The following is a 26,809-nucleotide window of genomic DNA, read 5'->3' on the forward strand; positions in this document are numbered from 1 at the left end:
CCAAACCCCAGGGTGTATGTCTGTGGATTAGACGGTCTCAGTGTGTGTAATGTTTTTGTGTAGTGTGTGTTTAAGTCGCAGACATAGTGTGAGTACGTGCGTGCATGTGCGTAAGTACAGTTGAAGTCAGAGTGTTTGAAGTGTTTACATAAACCGTAGCCAAATACATTTAAACTCAGTTTTTCACAATTCCTGACATTTAATCCTAATTAAAAATTCCCTGTTTTAGGTCAGTTGGGATCACCACATTATTTTAAAAAAAGGTGAAATGTCAGAATAATGGTAGAGAGAATTATTTATTTCAGCTTTTATTTCTTTCGTCACATTCCCAGTGGGTAAGAAGTTAACATACACTCAATTAGTATTTGGTAGCATTGCCTTTAAATTGTTCAACTCGGGTCAAACATTTTGGGTAGCCTTCCACAAGCTTCCGACAAAACGTTGGGTGAATTTTGGCCCATTCCTCCTCACAGAGCTTGTGTAACTGAGTCAGGTTTGTAGGCCTCCTTGCTCGCACACACTTTTTCAGTCCTGCCCACAGATTTTCTATAGGATTGAGGTCAGGGCCTTGTGATGGTCATCCCAATACCTTGACTTTGTTGTCCTTAAGCCATTATGCCACAACTTTGGAAGTATGCTTGGGGTCATTGTCCATTTGGATTGAGATGTTGCTTCAATATACCCACAGAATTTTTCTACTCATGATTTCCTCTATTTTGTGAAGTGCACCGGTCGCTCCTGCAGCAAAGCACCCCCACAACATGATGCTGCCACCCCCATGCTTCACAACTGGGATGGTGTTCTTCGGCTTGCAAGCCTCCCCCTTTTTCCTCCAAACATAACAATGGTCATTATGGCCAAACAGTTCTATTTTTGTTTCATCAAACGAGAGGACATTTCACCAAAGTACGTTCATCTCTAGAAGACAGAACGTGTCTCCTTCCTGAGCGGTATGACGGCTGTGTGGTCCCATGGTGTTTATACTTGCGTACTATTGTTTGTACATATGAACGTGGTACCTTCAGGCGTTTGGAAATTGCTCCCAAGGATGAACCAGACTTGTGGAGGTCTACATATTTGGTCTTGGCTGATATCTTTTGATTTTCCCATGATGTCAAGCAAAGAGGCACTTCTTTTGAAGGTAGGCCTTGAAATATATCCACAGGTACACCTCCAATTGACTCAAATGATGTCAGTTAGCCTATCAGAAGCTTCTAAAGCCATGACATCATTGTCTGGAATTTTCCAAGCTGTTTAAAGGCACAGTCAACTTAGTATTTGTAAACTTCTGACCCACTGGAATTGTGATACAGTTTATTGTAAGTAAAATAATCTGTCTGTAAACAATTGTTGGACAAATTACTTGTGTCATGCACAAAGTAGATGTCCTAACCGACTTGCCAACACTATAGTTTGTTAACAAGAAATTTGTGGAGTGGTTGAAAAACGAGTTTTAATGACTCCAACCTAATTGTATGTAAACTTCCGACTTCAACTGTATATCACATGCAATGTTCTCCTGAATACCTTTAAACCCGTCGGCTCGACCGCCACGTCATTGGGTAGCATTGATTTGCTCATGGCTGTGTGGAGATCCACAGAGCCCTCACACGAGAGCGAGGCCGTTTTAATTTAAGCTTTGGAACAACATCACCATAGGACGACCAGGTAAAGCAGACAGCCCAGTGGGAGAGGTAAAGGGAAGGAAGAATAGATGGAGGGAGTTGTGGAGGGATATTGTTGTCTTTGGGTTTCCCTCCTGCAGTGGAGATGTGCTATTCCAGCCATTGGCTTAATCACTAAAGCACCACACTGGGTCGACTTAGCCAGCCCCTTCCTTACTGGGGAGATTCACTTGTCATTTCCATCATGAACAGGAAAGGAAACCATTAGAGAAGGAACAACAGCCACGGAGAGCCAATGGTGTGGACATTCTATCCCAGCGTGGATGTTTTAGGTATCTCAGATTGTTCTGGAAATTCTCACATAGAAACTTAATAGGGGGAAAATGTTTTTTTTAATTATTTTTTTAACAGTGCCTCCAGAAATATTCATACCTCTCGGCTTATTTCACATTTTGTTGTGTTAGACAGATTTTTTTTAGTCACACACCTATACACAATACCTCAATAATGAGAAAGTGAAAACATGTTTTTAGAATTGTTAGCAAATGTATTGAAAATGAAATACAGAATTATCTCATTTATATGTATTCACGCCCCTGAGTCAGTACATGTTAGAATCACCTTTGCAGTGATTACAGCTGTGAGTCTTTCTGGGTAAGTCTGTAAGAGCTTTGCACACCTGGATTGTACAATATTTGTGAAGTTGATTGTTAATCATTAGTAGACAGCCATTTTCAAGTCCTGCTTCAGAGTTTCAAGCAGATTTAAGTCAAAACTGTAACTACGCCACTCAGTAACTTTCAATGTCATCTTGGTAAGCAATTCCAGTGTAGATTTGGACTTGTGTTTTAGGTTATTGCACTGCTGAAATTCATTTCTCTGTGTCTGGTGGAAAGCAAACAACCAGGTTTTCCTCCAGGATTTTGCCTGTGCTTAGCTCCTATCCGTTTATTTTACCCTAAACCCCACCCCAGTCCTTAACAATTACAAGCATACCCATAACATGATGCAGCCACCACCATGCTTGCAAATATGGAGAGTGGTACTCAGTTATCTGTTGTATTGGATTTGCCCCAAACATAACACTTTGTATTCAGGATAAAAAAGTGAATTGCTTTGTCACTTTAGTGCCTTGTTGCAAACAGGATGCATGTTTTTTAATACTTTTCCTTTTCACTGTCAATTAGGTCACCGTAGTATTGTGGAGTAACTACAATGTTGATCCATCCTCAGGTTTTCTCCTATTACAGCCATTAAACTATGTAACTGTTTTAAAGTCACCATTGACCTCAAGGTAAAATCCCTGAGCGGTTTCCTTTCTTTCCAGCAACTGTTTTACTGGGTGACTGGGTGTATTGATACACCTTCCAAAGTGTAATTAATAACTTCCCCTATGGACAAAGGGATATTTAATATCTGCTGTTTTCATTTCTACCCATCTACCAATAGGTGCCCTTATTTGCGAGGCATTTGAACATCTCCTTGTTCTTTGTGGTTGAATCTGTGCTTGAAATGTACTGCTCGACTGAGTGACCTTACATATAATTGTATGTGTGGGGTACAGAGGTGAGGTAGTCATTCAAAAATCATGTTAAACACTATTATTGCACACAGTGTTCATGCAAGTTTTACAGTATGTGCAAAGTTTTACACCTGAACCTATTTAGGCTGGCCATAACAAAGGGTTTGAATAATTATTGACTCAAGACAAATCAACTTGCAATTTTAATTCACTTGTAAAAAAAAAAAAAAGAGAATAACAAAATATATATATATATTCCACTTTAATATCATGGGGTATTCTGTGTATGCCAGTGACACAAAATTGCATACTGCACAGCTACTTAATACGACCTGTGTTCTGTGGCTCATGTCTCTTCCTTCTGCAAAGAATGGCATTAACAGGACGCCACGGCGTATTCCCAATCACGCTAACCAGCTGCACCTGTGTATGTGAGTAATTGTTACGCCGTGCGTATGTGTCGTTTGGTGTGTAGGGGGGGGGCTCAACAAAATGCTTGAAGCGACAAAAAGGAAAGAGGGGAAAAAGAGGAGAAATGATGAAAGCTCTCAATCATTTCTTACCTACTGAATGGCCCGTTGCTGGGCATCCTAAATGACACTGTGACGTCACTGTGACGTCAGGGACGCTCCATCCCTCCGGCCTCCTCCTTCCGTCCCTCCTTTATTTGCACATTCATCCTCCTCTCCTCTGAAAAGAGAGAAAGGTGTATGCCTGCCGCTTGATCGACAGCCTCTCACTCGGAGTCTCTTCTACACACAAAGGAAGGTGCTGACGTCTGATGCATTCTGCCCTAAGTTTGGATAGTAGCTGAGGAAAACGTGGAATTGAGCTACATAGTGTAAGAAAGCCATGAGTGATGGCTGTTCATATTGTCATCGTATCATCCCTCTGAGGTCGGTGACGTCGCCACGTTCTTTCAATAAAACACTGTGTGTTTACGATAAGAGACTTTTTGTTGTTGTTGCTGCATGGTCTGTGTAGCATTCCACTGAATCCGCCTGTATCGGCTGTTTGCAGATGCTGTGGACAGGCGCTTGTCAGCGACGGCGAAAAATTACTTTTCAAAATCAAAATAAAATAGGTAAAATATCCTATAGAGGGTCATAACAGGTGAATGTGGCAGTGACGCAAGACGATGAAGTTCTGGTTGTCTCCCTTAACTGCTCTACAAACAATACTCGATAATTGAGCCCACTCCCCAAAAGCAAATGAATGAAATCAACAGTAATTTTTGCAATTTTGGTTGTACGAGTTGATCCCATTTCTATGAACCTAATCACAACAGTGAGAGAGCTATGTTCTGTACAGATGCACACTTAAAACTTATTATTTTTTATTTGATTTAATATAATGCAGTGGCAAGCAACCTTGAATCAGGACAACCTCCCATATGTGACACAACACCTATATGTGAGCTTAAAGGGCCAATCAGCAGTTGAAACATAACGGATCTTCCCTGCCACTGTTTCGGTATAAAGCTGAGGGATGAGGCTAGAGAAATGTAACCAATCTAAAATTCATACACAGAGCTATGGATGCAAGGACTGGCCATCTATGGCCATCTATGGTCATTTATGGCTCCCGAGTGGCGCAGCGGTCTAAGGCACTGCATCTCAATGTATCACAACCGGGTTTGATCCCAGGCTGTGTCACAACCGGCCGTGACTGAGACTCCCATAGGGCAGCGCACAATTTGCACAGTGTCGTTAGGGGAGGGTTTGGCCAGGGGGGCTTTACATTCTCTCAAATGGTATATGTTGTTGCAGGAAATGTGGGGAAATGATGCTGCCTTGAGAGACTTTCACACGTACTCGGCCTGTTTTATGCTAGGCAGCAACGTTCACACCCTGTTAAGCCTTAGTCACACCCATCTCTTTACGAATTCAGCATGTCATTGTACTCCAGAAAGTAGTCACTTTCTCCCACTGAGCTTTGGTCGAGAGCACCAGTACAATTCAGGGCAGCAATGTTGTTGAGGGCTGTAGTGACCCTTTTTCCAGTTGTCCATTAGCTATATCTTTCCAAAAAATCTTTGGTGCCAAAGATGATCTATATACAGTACTCACCAGGGAAACCCCCATTCTGCTATGGGAAGAAAGGCCATGGAGAAATAGTAGTTATAGTAGAATAGATAGAAGTTCATCATATCAGAGTGATAGGACAGGTGGGGTGGAGCAGATCATGCTTGGCCATCTCCTGCTAAGAGAAGATGTTGGAGGGAAGTGAGAGAAGTCAAGCTACAGAGTTCCAGCCATCCTGTATTTAATTCTGCAGTTGTAGCCCTGTTACGGTGCTATGCTTTGTGGAATTTGTGCGGCAGCTTCCCCTTTGATCTCTAATTATGGGAGTCACGTTGTCTGGCGCTGTATTGTCTTGTGTAGCAGTAAGCCATTGCTGACATGTTATTATTACATGCATATTGTTTATAGTACGGTGAATTAGAGATTGTATCATGTGCATACTGAGTGTACAAAACAACTGTACGACTCTAATTCTCTGTCTTGTCATCATTGCCCTTACCAGCTCTCGGGAGCGAGCACATGACCTAACCTGAAGAATGTACAGTCCACCAAGTCCTCAGTTACAGTTATAGACAGATGCCTGTGACGTGACAGACCAATCAGGACTCATCTCTTGGCATGTCCAACTCCATTATCTCAGCCAATCATGGCTAGCAAGGAAGGATCATGTCTTTCTCATTATATAGGTAAGTGCTTTCTCCTTGGTTAAAGGCTCGTAATTATTATTATTTTTTCATATTTACAGAACCTATACGAGTTTGTAATTAAGGCACATGAAAGTTTGTTTCTGTAAGAAAGTAACGTCAAATATCCACGATCCTGTTACATAGCAAAAATGCAGGGGATTGAAGAACTAGAGAAGCCTTGAGTGGAGGAAATGATGAGGGTTTCTTTGCCTGATATACCCATCTAATGCTCAGGTAGAATTTTAAGGCGAGAAAGCACACACATAATGAAAGAAATTGTCTACCCCATCCTTAGCCACGGAATGGACTGTGTGTGTGTGTGTGTGTGTGTGTGTGTGTGTGTGTGTGTGTGTGTGTGTGTGTGCAGGCACATGCGTGTGTGTAGTATTCATACACACCGTGTCACGACAGCCATCCAGCTCTGACACTCTCACTAATCAGAAGTTTGACGTTGTGATCTACAAACCGCAACAAACCCAATTGACTAATATAACACATGCGAGCCGAGTGCTCCTCGAAATAATTGCTTTCCCGCTGTTTTCTTACACCCTTTTCATTTTTTTCTCTCTTCCCTCCCTTCTCCTTTTCACTGTGTAGTGAGACGCTATGCCTTTGATATCACTAGTGGAGTGGAGGAGGGGGTCTTGAAGCAATTACCTCTGCCATTTATTGCACTTTAATACGTGTTACGGTTAGGAAGCAATCAGTTTAGTAATTAGGCCATGGTGACTTGTAAATCGGCACCATTTCATTCCATTTCGCCACAAAGCCAGACAGAGGAGCCTAGACCCTGGGCCCTTTTTGTTTGGAGGTCTGCGTTCAGTCGTACACTCCGAGAACACGGTTGGACTGACGCTAGCTTTGCTAACCTGCCGAGTCACCATGATAGTGACCCCTTCGCTGTCAATTTTTTTTTTTGTTCTAAAAGATTCTCGCAATACAAAACTTTGTGTTGGTTTGTATTCACAGTCCTCTAAAAAAAACTACAGCCACGCAATTACGAGTGGGCCACGCCGCGTTCTTCACCAAATGAGCAGCTTGATAATTGCTGGGTGCGGGCGCCCCGTCTAACAAATGCACGGGAAAAGACATGACCAGTGGCAGGAATATAAACAACATCAACGAGATGAGGAGGGGAACAGGAGAGAGAAGAGGGGAGTGAGGACAGAAAGAAAGAAAGAACAAGAAAGAACAAGAAAGAAAGAAAGAAGGAAAGAAAGAAAGAAAAAGAAAGAGAAAGAAAGAAAGATGTGTGATGGTGCTAATCCCTTTACACAGATTTGGTGAGAATTGTGTCTTTATTGTTTCAGGGTTTCTGGGGAGTGGCTTTCTGACTCACAACCCTGCCTACTAATGTCTTCAGTGTTCACTATTCTGTTTTTAAAGGGGAAAATGGACACAGACAATACTAATGATATCTCTTTATACTCTCTTGTGCCAACGAGTGTCCAGGCTCTGCGTTCCCCATTAAGGTCGCATTGACCTTCATCTGAATAGAGTACGGCTGCAAATGTTCGGCTCAAATTTCAAATGACAGAGACAGAGACGAGAGATCTGACCTCTCGAATGAATCTATCTCATTTCAGGCCTCTCAGGAGAAGATTGGCCACTTTGAGAGACGTCCCAGTTTAGTTGGAGGGGAATGAGACCCAGCGATGATCAGTCAATGATTCCTGTCAGCAAGGCATGATGCTGCATGCATCAATAATCAGCTCTGATCAAGAGAGAGAGACTGCTGAGAGGGAGAGAGTGATGCTGCTGCTGGTTTGTGGGAGTTATTGCTGTTAAAAGGCTGTTACTACCAATCTTTTCCCTATAGACCATATAGACTCCACTATTAGCCCAGCTGGACTGATTCTGGGTCTATGCATTTACACATGTCACAGGGTAAGCTACATCACCACTCTCCCAAAGGCACGGCGCACAAGCAGCCGGCTTCATTAAAACAACGCACCTTGCAAACACGCGTGCAGACATAACAGAACCTGCGCACGCACAAACACACCACACAAAGTATTCTCCATTGATGCTATCCCTGAAGGTCTGAGAGTGGAAAAACAACAGGTCATCAAATCCATGAGCGGCTGCAAAACAAAAGGATCCCCTCAACACCAGTGACTAACAAGGCCAGGCTTGTCATTCCCAACAAGCTCTACGTACACGCCACCTGAGAACGGTAGAGATAAACATGCGTGGGAGTAAATTAAGAGATAGCAACATCAGGTTAGGATGATGGGGTGTAGACATGCACGCACACATGCACAGACAACCACCCACGCGCACAGAAAGCTGAAACCTAAGCCACAAATTGCATGCACTTCCAAACGGTGCTGTCTGATTCAGTTACTTAAACTGTAGAATAACAAGTGCTCCACTTATACGCTATGCACAGACAAATGGACCAGTCAATCACCTGACACTTCCTCTGAATAACACAAGTTTGCTCACTGAGTGTGTGTGTGTGTGTGTGTGTGTGTGTGTGTGTGTGTGTGTGTGTGTGTGTGTGTGTGTGTGTGTGTGTGTGTGTGTGTTGTGTTTGAGCACAACATGTGCGATGGCATGTGGAAGCGGCACGCTAACCAATTGCCGTTGCGTCTCTCCTCCCCACACGCTCCTCCAACAGAGACATCAGCCGTCCATATGAGTCAGTCTCTTCAGCTCCACATGGCGGGTCTGTCAAACAGAGCAACTCCCTAATAACATAAACAACATCCCCTCTACAGAACAAAAAAAAACTAGAGGATCTCCACCGGGATACATCTCTAAATGACACGGTGGACTCTTTCCCTGTTTGACAAATGGACTAGGGTTGAATGGAAGGAAACCTAGTCTACTGAGATCTACCTGGATTTACAAAACCACTCCCTTTTCCCTGGGATAAATAACTGAGAGAAACCGGTACGTTAGAATAATTATTGATGTAAACAGCGTGGCGTGAAATTGAACTGTTCAATTATATGCGACGTCGAAATGTGGATTCTCTACGGCCTCTGCATGATGAATCATCAACACTCAGGGTGGGGACAGACTGCCCATCTCAGTATGGCGCACACTTGACAATGCATGTAGACCCACAGTATCATCTCATCAGGGTAACTTTTTGTTGTTGTTGTGACAGGTAGGCCTGCATTTGCTGCAGCTTAGCCTATGCTACAGTAATATAAAGACCAAATGTGCGTCTAATTTATCCATCTCCCATCTGGCTTTCGGGGTGACCTTGATTTTTTAATTGTAAAGATTGTAATTGTTCTAATTGCAACTCCAGAGTTTAAAACAGCTTATCCCTCTAATGTTGTTGCTTTAAAATCAGTGCACGTGCGCACTCTCTCCGTCAACTCCAATTGCATCCAAAATAGTGAATCCTGTTCTAGATTGATATCTAGCCCTATATATAGATGTCCTAGACAAGGTTCAATGCAGTATGAGCCTTCTATTTAGCTAAATAATGATGGGTTATGCATAATTATGCAATATAATATCTAACTTATAGCCTCTGTCTCTTGCGCAATACGCACGCACTTGTGCTCTGCTGGCCTCTCTCCTTAAACAATGCTACTTAGCTCTTGGAGTCCCATGCAGGAAAAGCTAGACTAGAATAACTTGTTGGAAATCTTTTTTTTTTTTTGCATTTCTTATACCAATAGGCTATTCGAAGAGGGACCCAAGCTCTTTTTTTGCTGAATGTTAAATACAGCCAATAGAACTGGTGGGTAGTTTGAATTCTAGTCCTACATTCTTCAAGGGTGTCATTAGAATGATGAAGACAAGGACAACAACACTTATTTCATTTAACTGTTGAAAGCGAGGAAGGAATGAAGCAACAATAGAGAGAGAGAGAGAGAGAGAGAGAGAGAGAGAGAGAGAGAAAGAGGAGGGAGGCTAATAACATTAGGGGGAATACTATGAAAGGTATATCATTTATGTGTCCGCCTACTAATTGTACAAATAGGCCCGATTTTATATTTCACAATTCGAATAAAATTCACAAAGCCTATACTTGTAACTTTGTAGTCCGCACGTGCTGCACCAGACTCACATGTTCTCTTCTGCTTTATCATGGTTTGAACGATGTGCCTAATTCCTGTCCATATACAGTAATACAGTACAATGCAATACAGTAATACAGTTCACATCAAAAAAGATTAGCCTACTTGAGCTAGTTTCATTCATTTCCCCAAGAGAGCATATAGCTAGCTACAGTACATCTACCGTATGGGCTTCTATGTTTTTCTATCGTGCGTAATGTGCAGTAGCCTATATCATATACAGTATGTATTGGATATTGGCACAATCAATAGTCATTCATGTAGGGCTCATAACATGTATTTCATCTATGGCTCATCAGGCTCCGGTAGCATCAGGTTTGAATTGTCATGCTTATCAAAGCTCCAATCAAATCCAGACATATTTATATGCTTCATAATGCTTTTGAATGACACTTCCGGTTTGGTGGGTAAGAGAAAAGTGATTTTTTTCTTGGGGGTGGAACAATTGTAAAATACCAGGAATATAATTCAACCCTGAAAATGTCTATATGTGTTGTTTTTGTCCAGGCGTTGTGTTTCCGTGGCGTTTATAGGAGTTTGTGGGAAATATCATCATCGGACCCCAGGAAGACTATTGGCACTGGCTAATTGGCACCGGCTAATGGGGATCGTAATAAAAATCAGAAATCCTAAAATTCTAACCATCACTGTCAAATATTGTGTGGTAAATAGCTTACAACAGCAGTCTCTCCCGGCAGTTTTGCAGTAAACATTCATATGCCTCATATATATTCATAAACAGTGAGTGGAGCAACAAATGCTTTTTGACATCCAGGCTAGCGTAGGATTATAATTGAGTGCACTCTTGAAATTTGAAGATCATTTAGAAAAGAAGCCTCGGAAATATTAGGAGTCGGAAACAAATGAATATTATCTCGCTGTGCATCTGCCTCGCTACCAACCAGTGTGTGTGTAGGGGGGAGGTCTAGCCCACCCCTTTCAAATTGAGCGAGGCTCATCTCCTCTGCAGCCATCTGGCTGAAGTGATAGAGGGCGCCGGGTGGGGGTCTTACACACACACACAGTCACACACAGTCACACACACACACACAGTCACACACACTGGCTCCCACAGTTCAGGCCTCGCTCCTCTTTACAGCCAACAAGAGGGTCTGGACAGCCACAAAGAGCAGGGGGAGCGGGCCAGGGAGAATCATTATGTTAATTTAAGACTCCGGCTGCAGTGAAAATGGCCTGCCTTTCCTATTCTAATTCTTTATTCTTCTTTGAGGGAAATTCAATTGATTTTCATCTCTCTTTTTAGGGCCGGTAAGGGGATGTGTGTGGGTGGGTGGAAAGGGGAGCAGTGGGGATCGATGTGTGTGCGTGCGTGCGTGCGTGCACGCGAGTGTGTGCCTGTGTGTCTCAGTATGCAACTGTGTGGAACGGTTAGATAACATAATTGCTAGTCTTTGACTGATGGTGTGCATGTGATCAAGAGCGCAGTCACGCGTGTGGCGATGCTTGTGAGATGCATTTTATTATCAGGTACATTTCAACCTAGCTGCCTTCAGATCAGACACGTCCGTTCTCTCAGTTGAATGGGATGGATACAGAGAGGCCACCTGCACAGCTGCAGCAGAGTACGTCCCAGACCGACCATTTATGCACCAAAAACGCACCACCAGAGACCACACACACACACACACACACACACACACACACACACACACACACACACACACACACTCTGCAGGATACTAAACACACACACACACACACACACACACACACACACACACACACTCTGCAGGATACTAAACACACACACACACACGCGCGCACCGTAGAATACTAAACATACACCAACTCCGTTTTTAGCAAAGGAGTAACTGCAGGTGTCCAGCTTTAAAATCACCTAAAATAACTTCAAATGGCACTGCTGAGGATGCCTGGGTGAATGTCATGTGTGTTTAAAGTAATCATCAACTTTAGATGCCCTAAAAGCTATTCAAATGTTCAACAATTAAGTCTATGAAAAGCATAATACATGTTATCGGTGACAAAGTGTTTCTTTTCAAACCAACGGCGAGCCAGTTATTTGTGGACACATACCACAATGAGATGTGGATTATGAAGAAAATGCAGGAGAAGAAGCATGCCCTATTAAGAGTCCATTGTAAACCAAACATGTCTTCAAAGCAGTTACTATACACTTCTAAACCATTAGTGTTTTGGAATTCACAATTGTATGTACAGGCACAAAGAGTTGGAGAACGTCAGTGGCTCGACCCGTAGACACTCCTACCTTGTGTTGGTGTAGACGCTTGAAGGAAAATTCTCTTCAATTGTCTTCAAAACAATGTTGTATAAAAGCCAAGATAGCTGAAGGATAGAAGTCTTCAAAACATCGTAACAATTGTTGGGCAGAGTTCTGTGCTGGAAGAATAACGTGATAGAGCAGGCGCTTGAACATCATGGAGAACGGGTATGTTCAAGTGAAAGGAAGATTCATCTGCCTCTTCTCAAAGATGGCAGTAAAGGAAGACTCTTCGGCTTTTTAGAATGAAGAGACGCTAATTGTGGGGCTACGGAGGAAACACAGACAGGAATACAACAGTGATACCCAGCAGAGCATGCAAATATTCAACCTTAGAAAAAGTGAGGGGAGAGGGGAGACCTAGCCAGCAGCCAATGATACTCTCAGTTTAATGAATGCGTCTGAGAATTCCCGAAAAAGACCTACCGTTAGTCAATTGAGCCAGACATCACTTATACGACGTCTTAAAATCAAATTTGATGGGGAAAAAAGCCCTTGCCCTTGAAAAATAAGTATTGTACTTCATTTTATACATTTTATGTGCCTTCTCAGCAAAAGCAATGGTCGGTAAACAAAGAGACAAGGTTATTAGCTAGGTCTAGTGGTCTAGTGACTGTGTTCTGTGTTCAGTGATTGATGGAAGACTTCCATTAGACATTCAGTCCATACAACTGGTTTAATCAGAGCTAAATGACTCCCTCAGTGTTAGTCCTCACTCCTCAGTCACTGCCTTGCCCGTCTCAGCTCTGCACTTTAGAGGATACGATTAGACAAGCTAATGTCAACGTCGATATTCTCTTGGTTAGGGGGGGTTGGTGAATAGACTTGATACAATGTTTTACTGCGTGCTTTGTCATGTGGTAGCCATTGCTATAGAACGAGCTTGATCTCTGGGAGATATTTTGGTTGCTTGTAAATGTGAAGAGACCTACAGTAGGGCTGGCTGCTGGAGGGATCACTCTCTCATCTCTCTCTCTCTACACACACAAACACACACACATACGCTCACTAGCCTCCTTGGCCGGTTCTGGGCGTTTCGAGCAAGTAGTGCGAGGCCTCATTCTGGCTCAGTGCCACACACGCCTATCTCTCCAATCTTTAAAGAAATCAGGATATTAAACTTACTAATACCCCCACGGTCTCTGAGCAGAGCAAGGAGAGCAAAGGCATCAGCGTGCCTCCCCCCCCTCCTCCCCTCTCTCGCCCTCTTATCTTTCAAGGAGCTAGGGATGGGATCTCTGTTTATCTCCGCGTGGCTGTCGTTCACAGGCAGACGTTATCGTCCTCCTCTCTTCCTCTGCCTTGTCCCCCTTTTCTCCCTCTTCCTGGAGCGAACCCACTGCCACAGCCTGGTCCTAATCAGTGTCCGACTGTCATAGCCAATCATAGTCTCTCTAACGTATGTTGACTACACAAACAACACCCAACTCCCTCAGCTAGGCACATGTTTCTACCCTCAAACGTGTCATAGGACAAGTTACGAGGGAGTGTTCAAAGGGGGGTTTGAAGGGAGAGGAAGGTCAATTGATTATGGATCCTGAGCTTAACTCCTTAACAAGCTAACAAAGCAGTAGGCCCACTGCTCTGTTAACCTTGGACCTTGTCCCGGGTTCTAGACTCATTTATCCTGTAGGGGACATGGATAGAATGTCAACTCTCTCTCGTACAAACAAGCGTAAATCTCTCCATGTGCCCACTAGGGAAGCGCTAAAGAGTTAGCAAACATTAGACCTAAAATAGTCTACAAAACCAAACACGACATATAAACACCTTTGAAAGTCACCTACATCTCCGCGACCAAGCCAACGCGATCCACCAGAAGCCCTACAACAAACACAACCTTCACACGACATACGCACATACAACCCGGCGCGGTGACGTGTCGGCGACAGACGGGGTTGTTGTACTCACGGTCGCTACAGAAGGAGCCTCCATAGGACGTCATGGTGCAGTCGCAGGAGAAGCCCTCCCACTGCTGGAGACACACGCCCTGATTGTAGCAGGAGTCCTCCGTACAGGTGGTGCTAGGTCCTGGAGGGACGGATTGGAACACAGGGGTCAATATACAACACGCACACATACGCTTGTTATGCCAATGTATGTAAGGACATTTGGGAAACAACTTTAAAGCAGGAATCCTAAGGCTGTTAAGTTGTCAATATACACAGCCTTACTGTTTTCTTTTGGCCGATGTGCGCAGGCACCTAAGGGGGCAAACTGTAATCCCACTGTAGGTTCTAAGGATGCTCAGGGGGAACACGTTCAATACATACAGCCCTTTTTATGTCAATATGGGAACATAAGGCAATCACTGTAATCATATCCATAGCACAGGTCATTTTGTTGATACTGATTTCATCGAGGCTGGTGGTTAAAAAGTGATAAGGTTGCATTTGACATTTATTCTGGGTTAAAACCTTGATTACAGGCGGTCGTGAAACTGGGAGGCATATTTGTCAACTTGAATATGAAATTATAAAAAGCCACTATTGTAATTTCTCAGTGGAATTCCGAGCACGTTAGAGTGATAAGTGAATTAAATGTTAGCCGGGTGGTATTCAAAGCAACTGTGACTTGGTTATTAGACCCATTAATACCTACCTTTAGATTAGCGATGACCAAAAGAAAACCACAGGTGGCTAATTGTCTGTTTGCAACCTTTAAAGGGAAATTGTAAAAACTTCATATTCGTCATCTCCAGCACCACCCCCAACATCAACATATGTGAAAATTGGGAGTTTGTATGTTTTCTATAAAAAAAAATATAAAGGAACATTTGTGTTTCCAATGATATCATCAACCAATTACAGTAGCAGACAATTAGTAGGCAAAGCCTACTCAGAATATGTTCAAATCAAATGATGCATACTGATGATGTCATTGGAAACACTTATCTTCCTCTCTTTTTTACTACAAAACATTACAAACGCACAATTTTCACATACACTCAGCTTATTAGGTACACCACCCCGTTCACCAAAATGGTTTGCTCCTACACACAGTGAGTCACGCGGCTACGGATTGCTATGTAAAGCAGGTAGACAGGCATTCAGTTAGTGTTCGATTGAACGTTAGAATGGTCCAAACAAATGGCCGAAGCGACTTTGAGCGTGGTATGACCGTCGGTGCCCAGGGATCCAGGGTTTACAGAGAATGGGGCGACAAAACAAAAAGCATCCAGTCAGCGGCAGGCGATAACAGCTTGATGATGAGAGGTCGAAGGAGAATGGCAAGAATCATTCGAGCTAACAGGCGGGGCCACGAACAGGCAAATAACGGCACGTCCTATAGTCTGCCTTATAATAAAGGTGTATTTGTGCTGTTTTTGTTCAAATGGTTGGTGCTTTAAAAATAAAGTGATAAAAGAAATGTGAGGAAGCTATGTAAAACGTTGTTTATTATAAACTGACTTGTGCACTTGCAATGCCATACTTGTTTCAAGAGATAAACAAAACATGTTACTATTTATACATTTTAAGAGCAGCCCAATTAACCAAAAAAAAAGTAAAATTCATGAGAGCGCCAGCCATTTCCTCAACTTTATTCCAAAATGGACACTTCAAATGAGATGTCTCCATTTTATCAGTTCATGTTTTTAATTACCCACTGCAGTGATTACTCCATCAATCAGTGCTTAATACAAGAATCCCAGAGGCTCTAATTAAACATATTGCTGTAATTATTACTGAAGTCAATCACAATATTATCACAGAGTTGCACTTCCCTCCGCTATCGATCAGCTGCTACCTCAACCAGTGCATATAGTTTAGACTTGAATTTAGAGTGTATAGAGTATGGAGTTGTGAACTTGTCATTGAAATGCCTCGTGTTTCGGTGGGAGCAGTTGTAAACTTATTTACATTTATTTTGGAGCGAGGCATGAACCCCACGTCTGTTAAATCTGTAGCTGTGATTTATTAAAGGAGTTGGAAGAATGAGCAGCATGCTATCTGCTAGGGCACTAACAGCCTTACTGTGTAACCTGCCTTAACACACATCTCAACCCTGTGTAACAATATGACACCTGTATCTGGAACTAACAGCTTGGGAGAGAATGAGACATCTGGGAATACCCTCCCTCCACCCACCCTCTGACTCCCTCCCTCCCTCTCTCTCACTCCCCCCGCCTTCCCTATTCTCTCTCTCACCTTCCTCAGTCTTCCTCCCAAATCCCAGACGTGAGTCAGCAACTCAGCATAGTGAAGAACACAGAGTGAACAGTCGTTAAGCCAAAGGCTGCAGCTCTCTGCTCTCGCTGCTGTAGGGAGGGATTAGCTGAGTCAGGCAGCTACAGGAGAACAAGTTGCCCCATTGACCCTGCTGGATGTCTGGGGATGCAGCCATAGCGGTCAACCTCTGACCACTAAACTCTGGTTCCAACGCCTGATCCACCTGCTCCACTGAGCTGGTCTGGAGGACCGGCCTTGGCCTGACATATTGAACAGAGGGTCTGGCTACTGTTGGAGTGTGCAGTACAAATAGTCCGGTTGCAGAGCTGTGCATGCTTCTGCCAACTCAATGTCCTTTGTTGTCTTGTTGTCATGCTATAGCCCTTTATGTTTAACAGGACCAACGGACCTGACAACGGACATGAAAGGGAGACTTGGCTAAAGCACAACCACATCTGCCACTAGGCTACACTATCAATAGCCATTTGTATTGGCTTCTATTGAGTTGAAACGTTCTACTGGTTTTTGTTGTCAGGCTATGGGGAAACAATTCCGTGAAAAGATTAGTTGATGCTATGAAACTTATTGCTACCTCTTGCAACCTGCCGTTTGAGATTTTAAGGGAGTATATGTGATAGCCTAATGCATTTTAGATCTCTTCTAAAAACGGAAGTAATTACGCCGTATAACTGTAGGCAGGTAATAAGCCAGGCTGGCAGGCAGAGGTGGCAGCGTTTGCGTTTAGAATCGGAGAGGCAGCGAGACCTCTGGGAAATCAGACAGTGTGAACGCTACTGCCGCCACAGCCTGCAGGTGTCACAAACACAATTAACTAGCCGCCAGAGACACCACAATACCGGTGACGTCCGTCCAGCCAGAAAAGCTGAGCCCCTTCCAAATGCAGGATGGGGGAGTTTAGGCACTGCGTAAAATGGCCTTTTTTCCAAGTGTGTAAATGTGTGTCAGAAGTTCTAATGATAACAAGTAGAAGTTCAGTATTGAGAAGTCATGATGAAAACAGACTTTGACCAGTGAGCCATGGATCTTTACTCATGCTATTACCGTAGCTCTTATCACCTTGTCCATTGTCCTCATTCGTATCCCCCAGTGCACATGATTCTTGTCATGCCATCAATTAAAGATCCAATATCAAATCAAACTTTATTTAGCCACACAATTATCGCAAGAAAAACAAGAAAAAACACAAAGCAATAAAAACCTTGAATCAAAAGCACATAAAACACAAAGGCCTCGTTAATTAAAGAACAAGCTAAAAATGCAGGCTTTCAAACGGGATTTTAGCACCTCAAGCAGTTTCACAGTACAATGCAAAGTTCCAAATTAAAAAGGATAATAAAAGGTATAAAAGGTACGATAACTTTATAAAATATACACAAACAACGACAAATAGTCAGCCTTTTTTAACTGCAACAATTTAAGAAATACATGGTGGATCTCAAAAAATCCCAATGCTAGGCTCCTTGATTTCTCATAGTGTCACCTCCAAGAAACCTAATGCCTTAAAAAGCAGCCCTGCCTGAAACTGGTGCGACCACAGTTACTCCCTGTGGTCCTTGTAAACTGCACAGTGAGTGCTACAGGGTGGCTGTCAATAACAGAGGCAGAGATACCTTCTGTAGGTTTTATGGGAAAGAGCTGGGACTAAAAAAAGGAGTCGAGCGCCGAGTCTGAGCGTGGAGTCTAATTATATATCTGGCTATTACAGACGAAGAAGGACCTATGAGTTACTGCGGGTGTCAAACTTCAGAATCACCTGTGTATGATGAGACTGGGAGGAGAAAATAGCTTGAAATGGGATGATAAAGTCTGCTAAGTTAGTCTAGGTGAATGTCAGGGGTGGATTGGCCATCCGGCAATTCTGGCAAATGCCAGATGGGCTGGGCAATATTTCGGTTGGGTGTGCTGGTTGAAATTGACACACACACAAATATATACAGTACCAGTCAAGAGTTTGGACCTACCTACCTTTTCTTTATTTTTTAAAACTATTTTCTACATTGTAGAATAATAGTGAAGACATCAAAACTATGAAATAACACATATGGAACATACAGTAACCAAAAAAGTGTAAAACATATAAAAAATATTTTTTATATTTGAGATTCTTCAAAGTAACCACCCTTTGCCTTTATGACAGCTTTGCACACTCTTGTCATTCTCTCAGTTGTGTTGTGACAAGGTAGGGGTGGTAGACAGAAGATATCCCTATTTGGTAAAATACCAATCCATATTATGGCAAGAACAGATCAAATAAGCAAAGAGACTGGAGCTCGCAAGGCTGCAGGCCCAGACGGCATCCCCAGCCGCGCCCTTAGAGCATGCGCAGACCAGCTGGCCGGTGTGTTTACGGACATATTCAATCAATCCCTATACCAGTCTGCTGTTCCCACATGCTTCAAGAGGGCCACCATTGTTCCTGTTCCCAAGAAAGCTAAGGTAACTGAGCTAAACGACTATCGCCCCGTAGCACTCACTTCCGTCATCATGAAGTGCTTTGAGAGACTAGTCAAGGACCATATCACCTCCACCCTACCTGACACCCTAGACCCACTCCAATTTGCTTACCGCCCAAATAGGTCCACAGACGATGCAATCTCAACCACACTGCACACTGCCCTAACCCATCTGGACAAGAGGAATACCTATGTGAGAATGCTGTTCATCGACTACAGCTCGGCATTCAACACCATAGTACCCTCCAAGCTCGTCATCAAGCTCGAGACCCTGGGTCTCGACCCCGCCCTGTGCAACTGGGTACTGGACTTCCTGACGGGCCGCCCCCAGGTGGTGAGGGTAGGCAACAACATCTCCACCCCGCTGATCCTCAACACTGGGGCCCCACAAGGGTGCGTTCTGAGCCCTCTCCTGTACTCCCTGTTCACCCACGACTGCGTGGCCACGCACGCCTCCAACTCAATCATCAAGTTTGCGGACGACACAACAGTGGTAGGCTTGATTACCAACAACGACGAGACGGCCTACAGGGAGGAGGTGAGGGCCCTCGGAGTGTGGTGTCAGGAAAATAACCTCACACTCAACGTCAACAAAACTAAGGAGATGATTGTGGACTTCAGGAAACAGCAGAGGGAACACCCCCTATCCACATCGATGGAACAGTAGTGGAGAGGGTAGCAAGTTTTAAGTTCCTCGGCATACACATCACAGACAAACTGAATTGGTCCACTCACACAGACAGCATCGTGAAGAAGGTGCAGCAGCGCCTCTTCAACCTCAGGAGGCTGAAGAAATTCGGCTTGTCACCAAAAGCACTCACAAACTTCTACAGATGCACAATCGAGAGCATCCTGGCGGGCTGCATCACCGCCTGGTACGGCAACTGCTCCGCCCACAACCGTAAGGCTCTCCAGAGGGTAGTGAGGTCTACACAACGCATCACCGGGGGCAAACTACCTGCCCTCCAGGACACCTACACCACCCGATGTTACAGGAAGGCCATAAAGATCATCAAGGACAACAACCACCCGAGCCACTGCCTGTTCACCCTGCTATCATCCAGAAGGCGAGGTCAGTACAGGTGCATCAAAGCTGGGACCGAGAGACTGAAAAACAGCTTCTATCTCAAGGCCATCAGACTGTTAAACAGCCACCACTAACATTGAGTGGCTGCTGCCAACACACTGACACTGACACTGACTCAACTCCAGCCACTTTAATAATGGGAATTGATGGGAAATGATGTAAAATATATCACTAGCCACTTTAAACAATGCTACCTAATATAATGTTACATACCCTACATTATTCATCTCATATGCATACGCGTATACTGTACTCTATATCATCTACTGCACCCTTATGTAATACATGTATCACTAGCCACTTTAACTATGCCACTTTGTTTACATACTCATCTCATATGTATATACTGTACTCGATACCATCTACTGTATCTTGCCTATGCTGCTCTGTACCATCACTCATTCATATATCTTTATGTACATATTCTTTATGTACATATTCTGTATAAGACAGTAGTTTTGAAATTGTTAGTTAGATTACTTGTTGGTTATTACTGCATTGTCGTAACTAGAAGCACAAGCATTTCGCTACACTCGCATTAACATCTGCTAACCATGTGTATGTGACAAATAAAATTTGATTTGATTTGATTTGCAGAACATTTCAAGAACTTTGAAAGTATCTTTAAGTTCAGTCCCAAAAACCATCAAGCGCTATGATGAAACTGGATCTCATGAGGACCGCCACAGAAAAGGAAGTTTATTAGAGTTACCAACTTCAGAAATTGCAGCCCAAATAAATGCTTCACAGAGTTCAAGTAACAGTCACATCTCAACGTCAACTGCCAAGAGGAGACTACGTGAATCAGGTCTTCATGGTCGAATTGCTGCAAAGAAACCACTGCTAAAGGACACCAATAAAAAGAAGAGTCTTGCTTGGGACAAGAAACACGAGCAATGGACATTAGACTGGTGTAAATCTGTCCTCTGGTCTGATGAGTCCAAATTTCAGATTATTGGTTCCAACCGCCATGTCTTTGTGAGACGCAGAGTAGGTGAAGGGATTGTCTCTGCATGTGTGTTTCCCACCATAAGGCATGGAGGAGGAGGTGCAAGGGTGCTGGTGACACTGTCAGTGATTTATTTAGAATTCAAGGCACACTTAACCGGCATGGCTACCACTGCATTCTGCAGTGATACATCATCCCATCTGGTTTGTGTTTAGTGGGACTATCATTTGTTTTTCAATAGGACAATGACCAACCCACCTCCAGGCCGTGTAAGGGCTATTTGACCAAGAAGGAGAGTGATGGAGTGCTGTATCAGATTACCTGGCCTCCACAATCAAACAACCTCAACCCAAATGAGATGGTTTGGGATGAGTTGGAACGCAGAGTGAAGGAAAAGCAGCCAATAAGTGCTCAGTATATGTGGGAACTCCTTCAAGACTGTTGGAAAAGCTTTCCAGGTGAAGCTGGTTGAGAGAATGACAAGAGTGTGCAAAGCTGTCATTAAGACAAAGGGTGGCTAAAAATCTCAAATGTAAAATATATTTTGATTTGCTTAACACTTTTTTGGTTACTACATGATTCCATATGTGTTATTTCATAGTTTTGATGTCTTCACTATTATTTTCTAATGTTGAAAACAGTAAAAATAAAGAAAAACTCTTGAACGAGTAGGTGTGTCCAAACTTTTGACTGGTACTACACATTCTTTACATATTAAAAAATGATATATGAAAAAGGCAGCCCATGGGCCTGTTTTTGTGCAATTTCTTTGTTATGCTAATCTATAATGAGTATTTGGCTGATTAGTGGGCAATGGCCGGTCCCCCCTACCAAGATGGGCCAGCCCTGTTTTCTGATAGACTGAGCTGAGGTCGAGCAAACTCACATTCAAAGTAAAAAATGTGGCATCAGCAAAGAGACCTGCTCCAACTCTGTCATTAATTAGACAGCCAAGATCATGGATCGTAAAAATCGGAAAGGGTACCTATAAATGTAGAAAGGTCACCGCACTCAAAATGTCCAGTTTTTTGGTCAGCTAAAACCATGATCTGATAAAACAGTAAAGTGCATTATCCTCATGATTCCTGTAATGAAAGCGTTTATATCGCTGGGGCCTGCTGCTGTGATGAGCGAGCCACTCTCCTCTCCACCCATGTGCTTGAGAGAAAAATGCAGTCTGATCATTATAACATTTCAAAATGCAATTGCGGGAAAAACACAGCTTTGAAAGCTTTGTCCCCATGTCCCTGTTAAAGAGACGATGGTCTCAGCTTTCTGTAGGTATAATGTATAATTCTCAACTTAATATTCAGCTCAATAGCAACTATTTTACAACCAAGATATTGATTTTGGCTTTGCGCATATGCCGTTGAGAGGGCATAGGCCTATAGGTTTCATGGGTAGTAGCCTACAACTGCAAGTTTTATTAGGACATTCAATTTGCTGTTGGGATCATGACTACAAGGCTACTAGCAGCGGGTAGTATATTTAGAGTTTGCGATCCCCCCCAAAATTAGCGATCAACCCAAAATTCATGACAATCACTGGATTAGGTTGCACATACAAAAATATATTGAATCATGCATCATTGCTTGGACGTGTGAGATGAAACAGCGTATTTCTTGAATACCTCAAGTAGTCCATGTATTACTGCTCTTAATAAAGCACTATAAATTACTTTATAAGGTGATTACTCATGATTACGTGTGATTACTCTCTTGGGTCCGACCAAACGATGTCACTGGTGCCCACCAACTGTGGAAGTTAGTTTCACCAGTGACACGAGGGGAACATGTTAGTCTACAGCATTGTAATAGTAATTAACACGTAGGGTAGGTGTTGATTCGGGGGGACTGATATATACCAAGCACTAATTTGCAATATAACCTAAGTCATTAGCTTGGCATTTATAACGTATAAAGCCGAGACAGACAGATAACAAGAAGACACAGTGAGAGCAGAGAAGATGCTGAGATAGATAGAGTTGGCGGATCGCAGTGATGTGGGCTGGCGTGCATACAATGCCAGGGCCAGATTCTTGGCCCAGTCCGCCCCTGGTGAATGCCAAGTGTGTGTGTGTATATATTGCACGTGTTTGCGCATGCGTTCACACTTGTGTGTGTGCATACATGGGCATAATGTGTGTTTGTGGGCATATGTGCGTGTGAGCACCAACTCACCGTCGCAGCCTCGCTCCACCTGGCCCACCCTGTGGAGGGCGTCTGCGATCAGGTCTGGCAGTCTCCCGTTGAGGTCCACCGAGGCCAGGCAGCCCTGATACCCGTCCCGGGACGCGATCAGCTTGGGCAGACTGTTGTACATGCTCTTCCCCACACCCCCGATGTACAGCTCCCCTGGAGAGGAGAAGACAATAACAACATGAGGAAAACTGGCCTATATTCGACCAAACTCACAATGCACAGTATCTTGGGTATGATTTGTAGTGGGGTGGACTTTAAGAAAGCCTCCCGAGAAAGGTATTGACTAGCTATTACTGCCACCACATACAAGGACTAGTGGTGTTTCTTCCTGAAAGCTCTGCATCTCTGAAAATACAGGTACATCTTCCAGGTATAAGTTAGGCTACTGGCCTAGAGGAGGAAATGACTGGTTCAATAATCATTGTGAAAATGTGCTATTTGAAATTCCACCTCCCCCCCCAAAAAGTTTTTTTTAGGTATAAAAGTTTTTTAATTGTTGTTCCGAACCCACAAGTCATTGCCACCCCCCACCCCATCCATTGGTTTGTTGCGCCATGTGATCTGCCCTGTATGGAGCTTGCACAACCGGTTGGGCCTTTTTCCCCCAGAGTACCCTGTACAGAGATGGCCCATGCCTGGTATGCAAACATACAGTACATGGCATCAGAGATTTGGTCACTGGTCCAGTGTGTGTAGCTAGCTACCTAGTTTAAATATCAACAGTACACCATTTAACCTACATCATCAATATTCTGTCGGGTCTGCGCAGTAGAGGCAGAAAGACAAAGAGGTAAATCACAATCAACTGATAGCCCACCCTCTTTTCCCGATGTCAATCTCATCTTTAGGAGCCACTGTATAGCTTGCTTACAATTTGTGATGATGAATGAGTGTGTTGTTGCAGAAATAAATAGGCATCTGCTTTAAAAAATTTACAAATGCTTGCTACAGAGGCATTTGGTATGTTAGGAATTTTGAGACATGGTGGTCGGTGCCTTATTTTCTTCTTCTTGCACCTGCCCCCCTGAAAGGTCCGCATGGCCCTGCGGCAAACTAACATGGTCATAGTATTCCACCTGATTCTGAGTGTTTCATGTGCTTGCAACTGCTTGAAAACGTAGGCTGTCCGCGGCTATATGGCTGTAAGAAATGGACAGAGGCAACTGTATCAAGAAAATCTCAACAATGTTGTTGTTGGCTTAATCGCCTGCACTGAAGTTAGGTTCAAGAACATGTGTAGGTAATATTGCATCAAAATGAGTGAGCACAGAGAGACGAAAGGCACATTGTTTTTGGTGACTGAATCTAAACCTATGCTTCTAGCTAACTTTTTGGAAACCTGATTAGAATACAATCATGTATATACTACAGTCATTATTACAATTCAACAGTATTTTTATTTTTACCTTTATTTAACAAGGCAAGTCAGTTAAGAACAAATTCTTATTTTCAATGACGGCCTAGGAACGGTGGGTTAACTGCCTGTTCAGGGGCAGAACGACAGATTTGTACCTTGTCAGCTCGGAGATTTGAACTTGCTCTAACCACTAGGCTACCCTGCCTCCTAGTGGTTAAAGTACTTAAGTAAAAATACTTTTAAGTACTACTTAAGTACATTTAAAACCAAATACTTTTAGACTTTTACTCAAGTAGTATTTTATTTGGTGACTTTCACTTTTACCTGAGTCATTTTCTTGCAACATATCTTTACTTTTACTCAAGTATGAAATTTGGGTTATTTTTCCACCACTCCAATTCAATTTCAACACTTAGCTCATGACAATATTATTTATTCTGTCTGTTGTGTCTTATTTTGATATTTCACTGATAACAAATCGGGCGTTGAAGGGGGACCCAGGGCGCACTGAATCATTTTCCCGCCTATTTTTAATAGGCACTATGAGCTTGTGTGTGATGTAAAAAATGATTGGCTTTGTGTAGCCTGGCCCTAGGCTACTGTAAAGACTACGACTAGCCCACTCTACTCCTATTGCAGGTAGATGCCCTCTCAAGCATGACTTTAGTTTTTATAATGAAAGTGTGTGTGCAGGAAATAGTTTCTAAACAAAGATTGAACAAACAGCTGTGACTGATTTGATAGAAACCAGCCCACTGGTGCAATGCCACTCTCACGTGCAACTCTTCATCACTCAATTTCTCCCCTTACAGCAAATGTTTGCTAATGTTTATTTATCATTCTGGTGTTTTACAGCACATTCCTACTGCTAGACAACCAACATTATTATACAAAATGATACGCGAGTAGACATTTTGGAAGAAGAGTTGAACTTAGACCTAGACATTCTGTGTCGCCGACCTGCTCTTAACACGGTAGAATATTTGTGGAATGATTAGGCAAGCGTGCACGTAGATATAGAATGGCGTATGACTATAGTTTTTTCTCTCCTAATGTCTTTATTCGTCAAAAGGGGGATTCTCCAGTTGAAACAATAACACATTTACCACGCCCCTGTTTCTGTACAAAAAGTTGAGGGGTGGGGCTGGAGAAATGTAACCACTCAAATGTATAAACAGCACTATGGATGCAAGGACTGACCAGTCATGATATCAGAATTACAGTTTGAATCATGTTTCGAGGCTATATAGTGTTTGTTTATATTTACTTTGTTTACAAACAATGTCAAATAGGCTTACATTCTGGGTTAAGATGGGGTACAACAGTTGACCTTAGAAATGCTCATGAGGCAATTAAAGGTTATATTATTCAAGAATAAATGGGTAGGCCTACATATCGTTAATGTATATATCCAAAAATGAATGTAGCAACGGCAAGACTGTCCCTTTAAATTATTATTTTAATTATGCCTAGGTTCTGATATGTTGGAAATGGCTATTGGCCATTGATTTTCAAGCTGTCAAGAAGTAGACCTATTGCATAAAAAATAATTGTAAAACATTTTTTTAAAATGATACAAAAATAGGGGGAGAAAATGAAGTGAACACTCAAAGGGAGGGGATTAAGAAATAATTGAATTGATATCATTTGTAATCAATGAAGCTTTGCAGACATTTGGGAGTCTTTGCTGTGCTAAAGCCATTTGAGACAGACCAGAGAGGACAAATGAATAAAACAGGAAACAGACTGCAAATCAGCACATGTAGTTTAACAGTTAGTCAGAAACAACATCTGTCGGAAATAGATAAAGCTGCACTGGTGAAAAGAAACTAAAAATAGGGATTTTAAGGCTACCCTGTGGATGCCCCCCCCTCGCACTCTCTCTGTAGTCTCTCACTATCCAGTGACAAGACTTGCGAAATGAACATGCTGGCAGTGGCACTTCCTATTGGAGGACTGTCATGTCACAACAGCTGTTGATTCAGGTAGCCTGCCTGTAAACACTGGTCATCATAATGGAGTGGACCAGAAGAGAGACAATTAGAACCCACTATAAGTGGTGAGGAAAACTCCTGGGATCGAGTTTCACTCGGAGAAAATGCTCATAGTTATGGAATTGAGTGCATTGTACATGTCTCCACTGATCTGATTCACGGCATTGAGTTAAGGGGACTGAGAAAGGGTACTGTACACAGGATTGGGATTGATGTTTGATGCAGACACAGTATTCCTTTCGACATTCCTTTGTGAGCTATTAAATTGACATAACACTGTCTTTGGGAGGTGAGGGTTTATGATTTTTCAAGCCAGTGATTGACCGTTATTGAAGACTAGGCCAATTAAATACTGTCAATCTTCAATAACTACAAGTAAAGCCATTGTATTTAAAAAATATATATTATTTATGCA

At 42.9% G+C, this 26,809-nt stretch overlaps 1 protein-coding gene across 5 annotated transcripts in view; it reads right to left on the minus strand.

Moving 5' to 3' along the window:
- Positions 1-26,809, minus strand: part of LOC112261015 (neurexin-2-like) — a 935,354-nt gene that overhangs the window by 370,411 nt on the left and 538,134 nt on the right. For all 5 annotated transcript variants that reach the window (XM_042328452.1, XM_042328453.1, XM_042328454.1 and 2 more), the window contains 2 exons: positions 23,023-23,196; positions 14,075-14,194 (listed from right to left, as the gene is read on the minus strand). In XM_042328452.1, the coding sequence (XP_042184386.1) occupies positions 14,075-14,194; positions 23,023-23,196 (294 nt within the window). The remainder of the gene's footprint in view (positions 1-14,074; positions 14,195-23,022; positions 23,197-26,809) is intronic.

Source organism: Oncorhynchus tshawytscha, linkage group LG10 (genome assembly GCF_018296145.1).
Source record: "Oncorhynchus tshawytscha isolate Ot180627B linkage group LG10, Otsh_v2.0, whole genome shotgun sequence".
Classification (NCBI taxonomy): domain Eukaryota; kingdom Metazoa; phylum Chordata; class Actinopteri; order Salmoniformes; family Salmonidae; genus Oncorhynchus; species Oncorhynchus tshawytscha.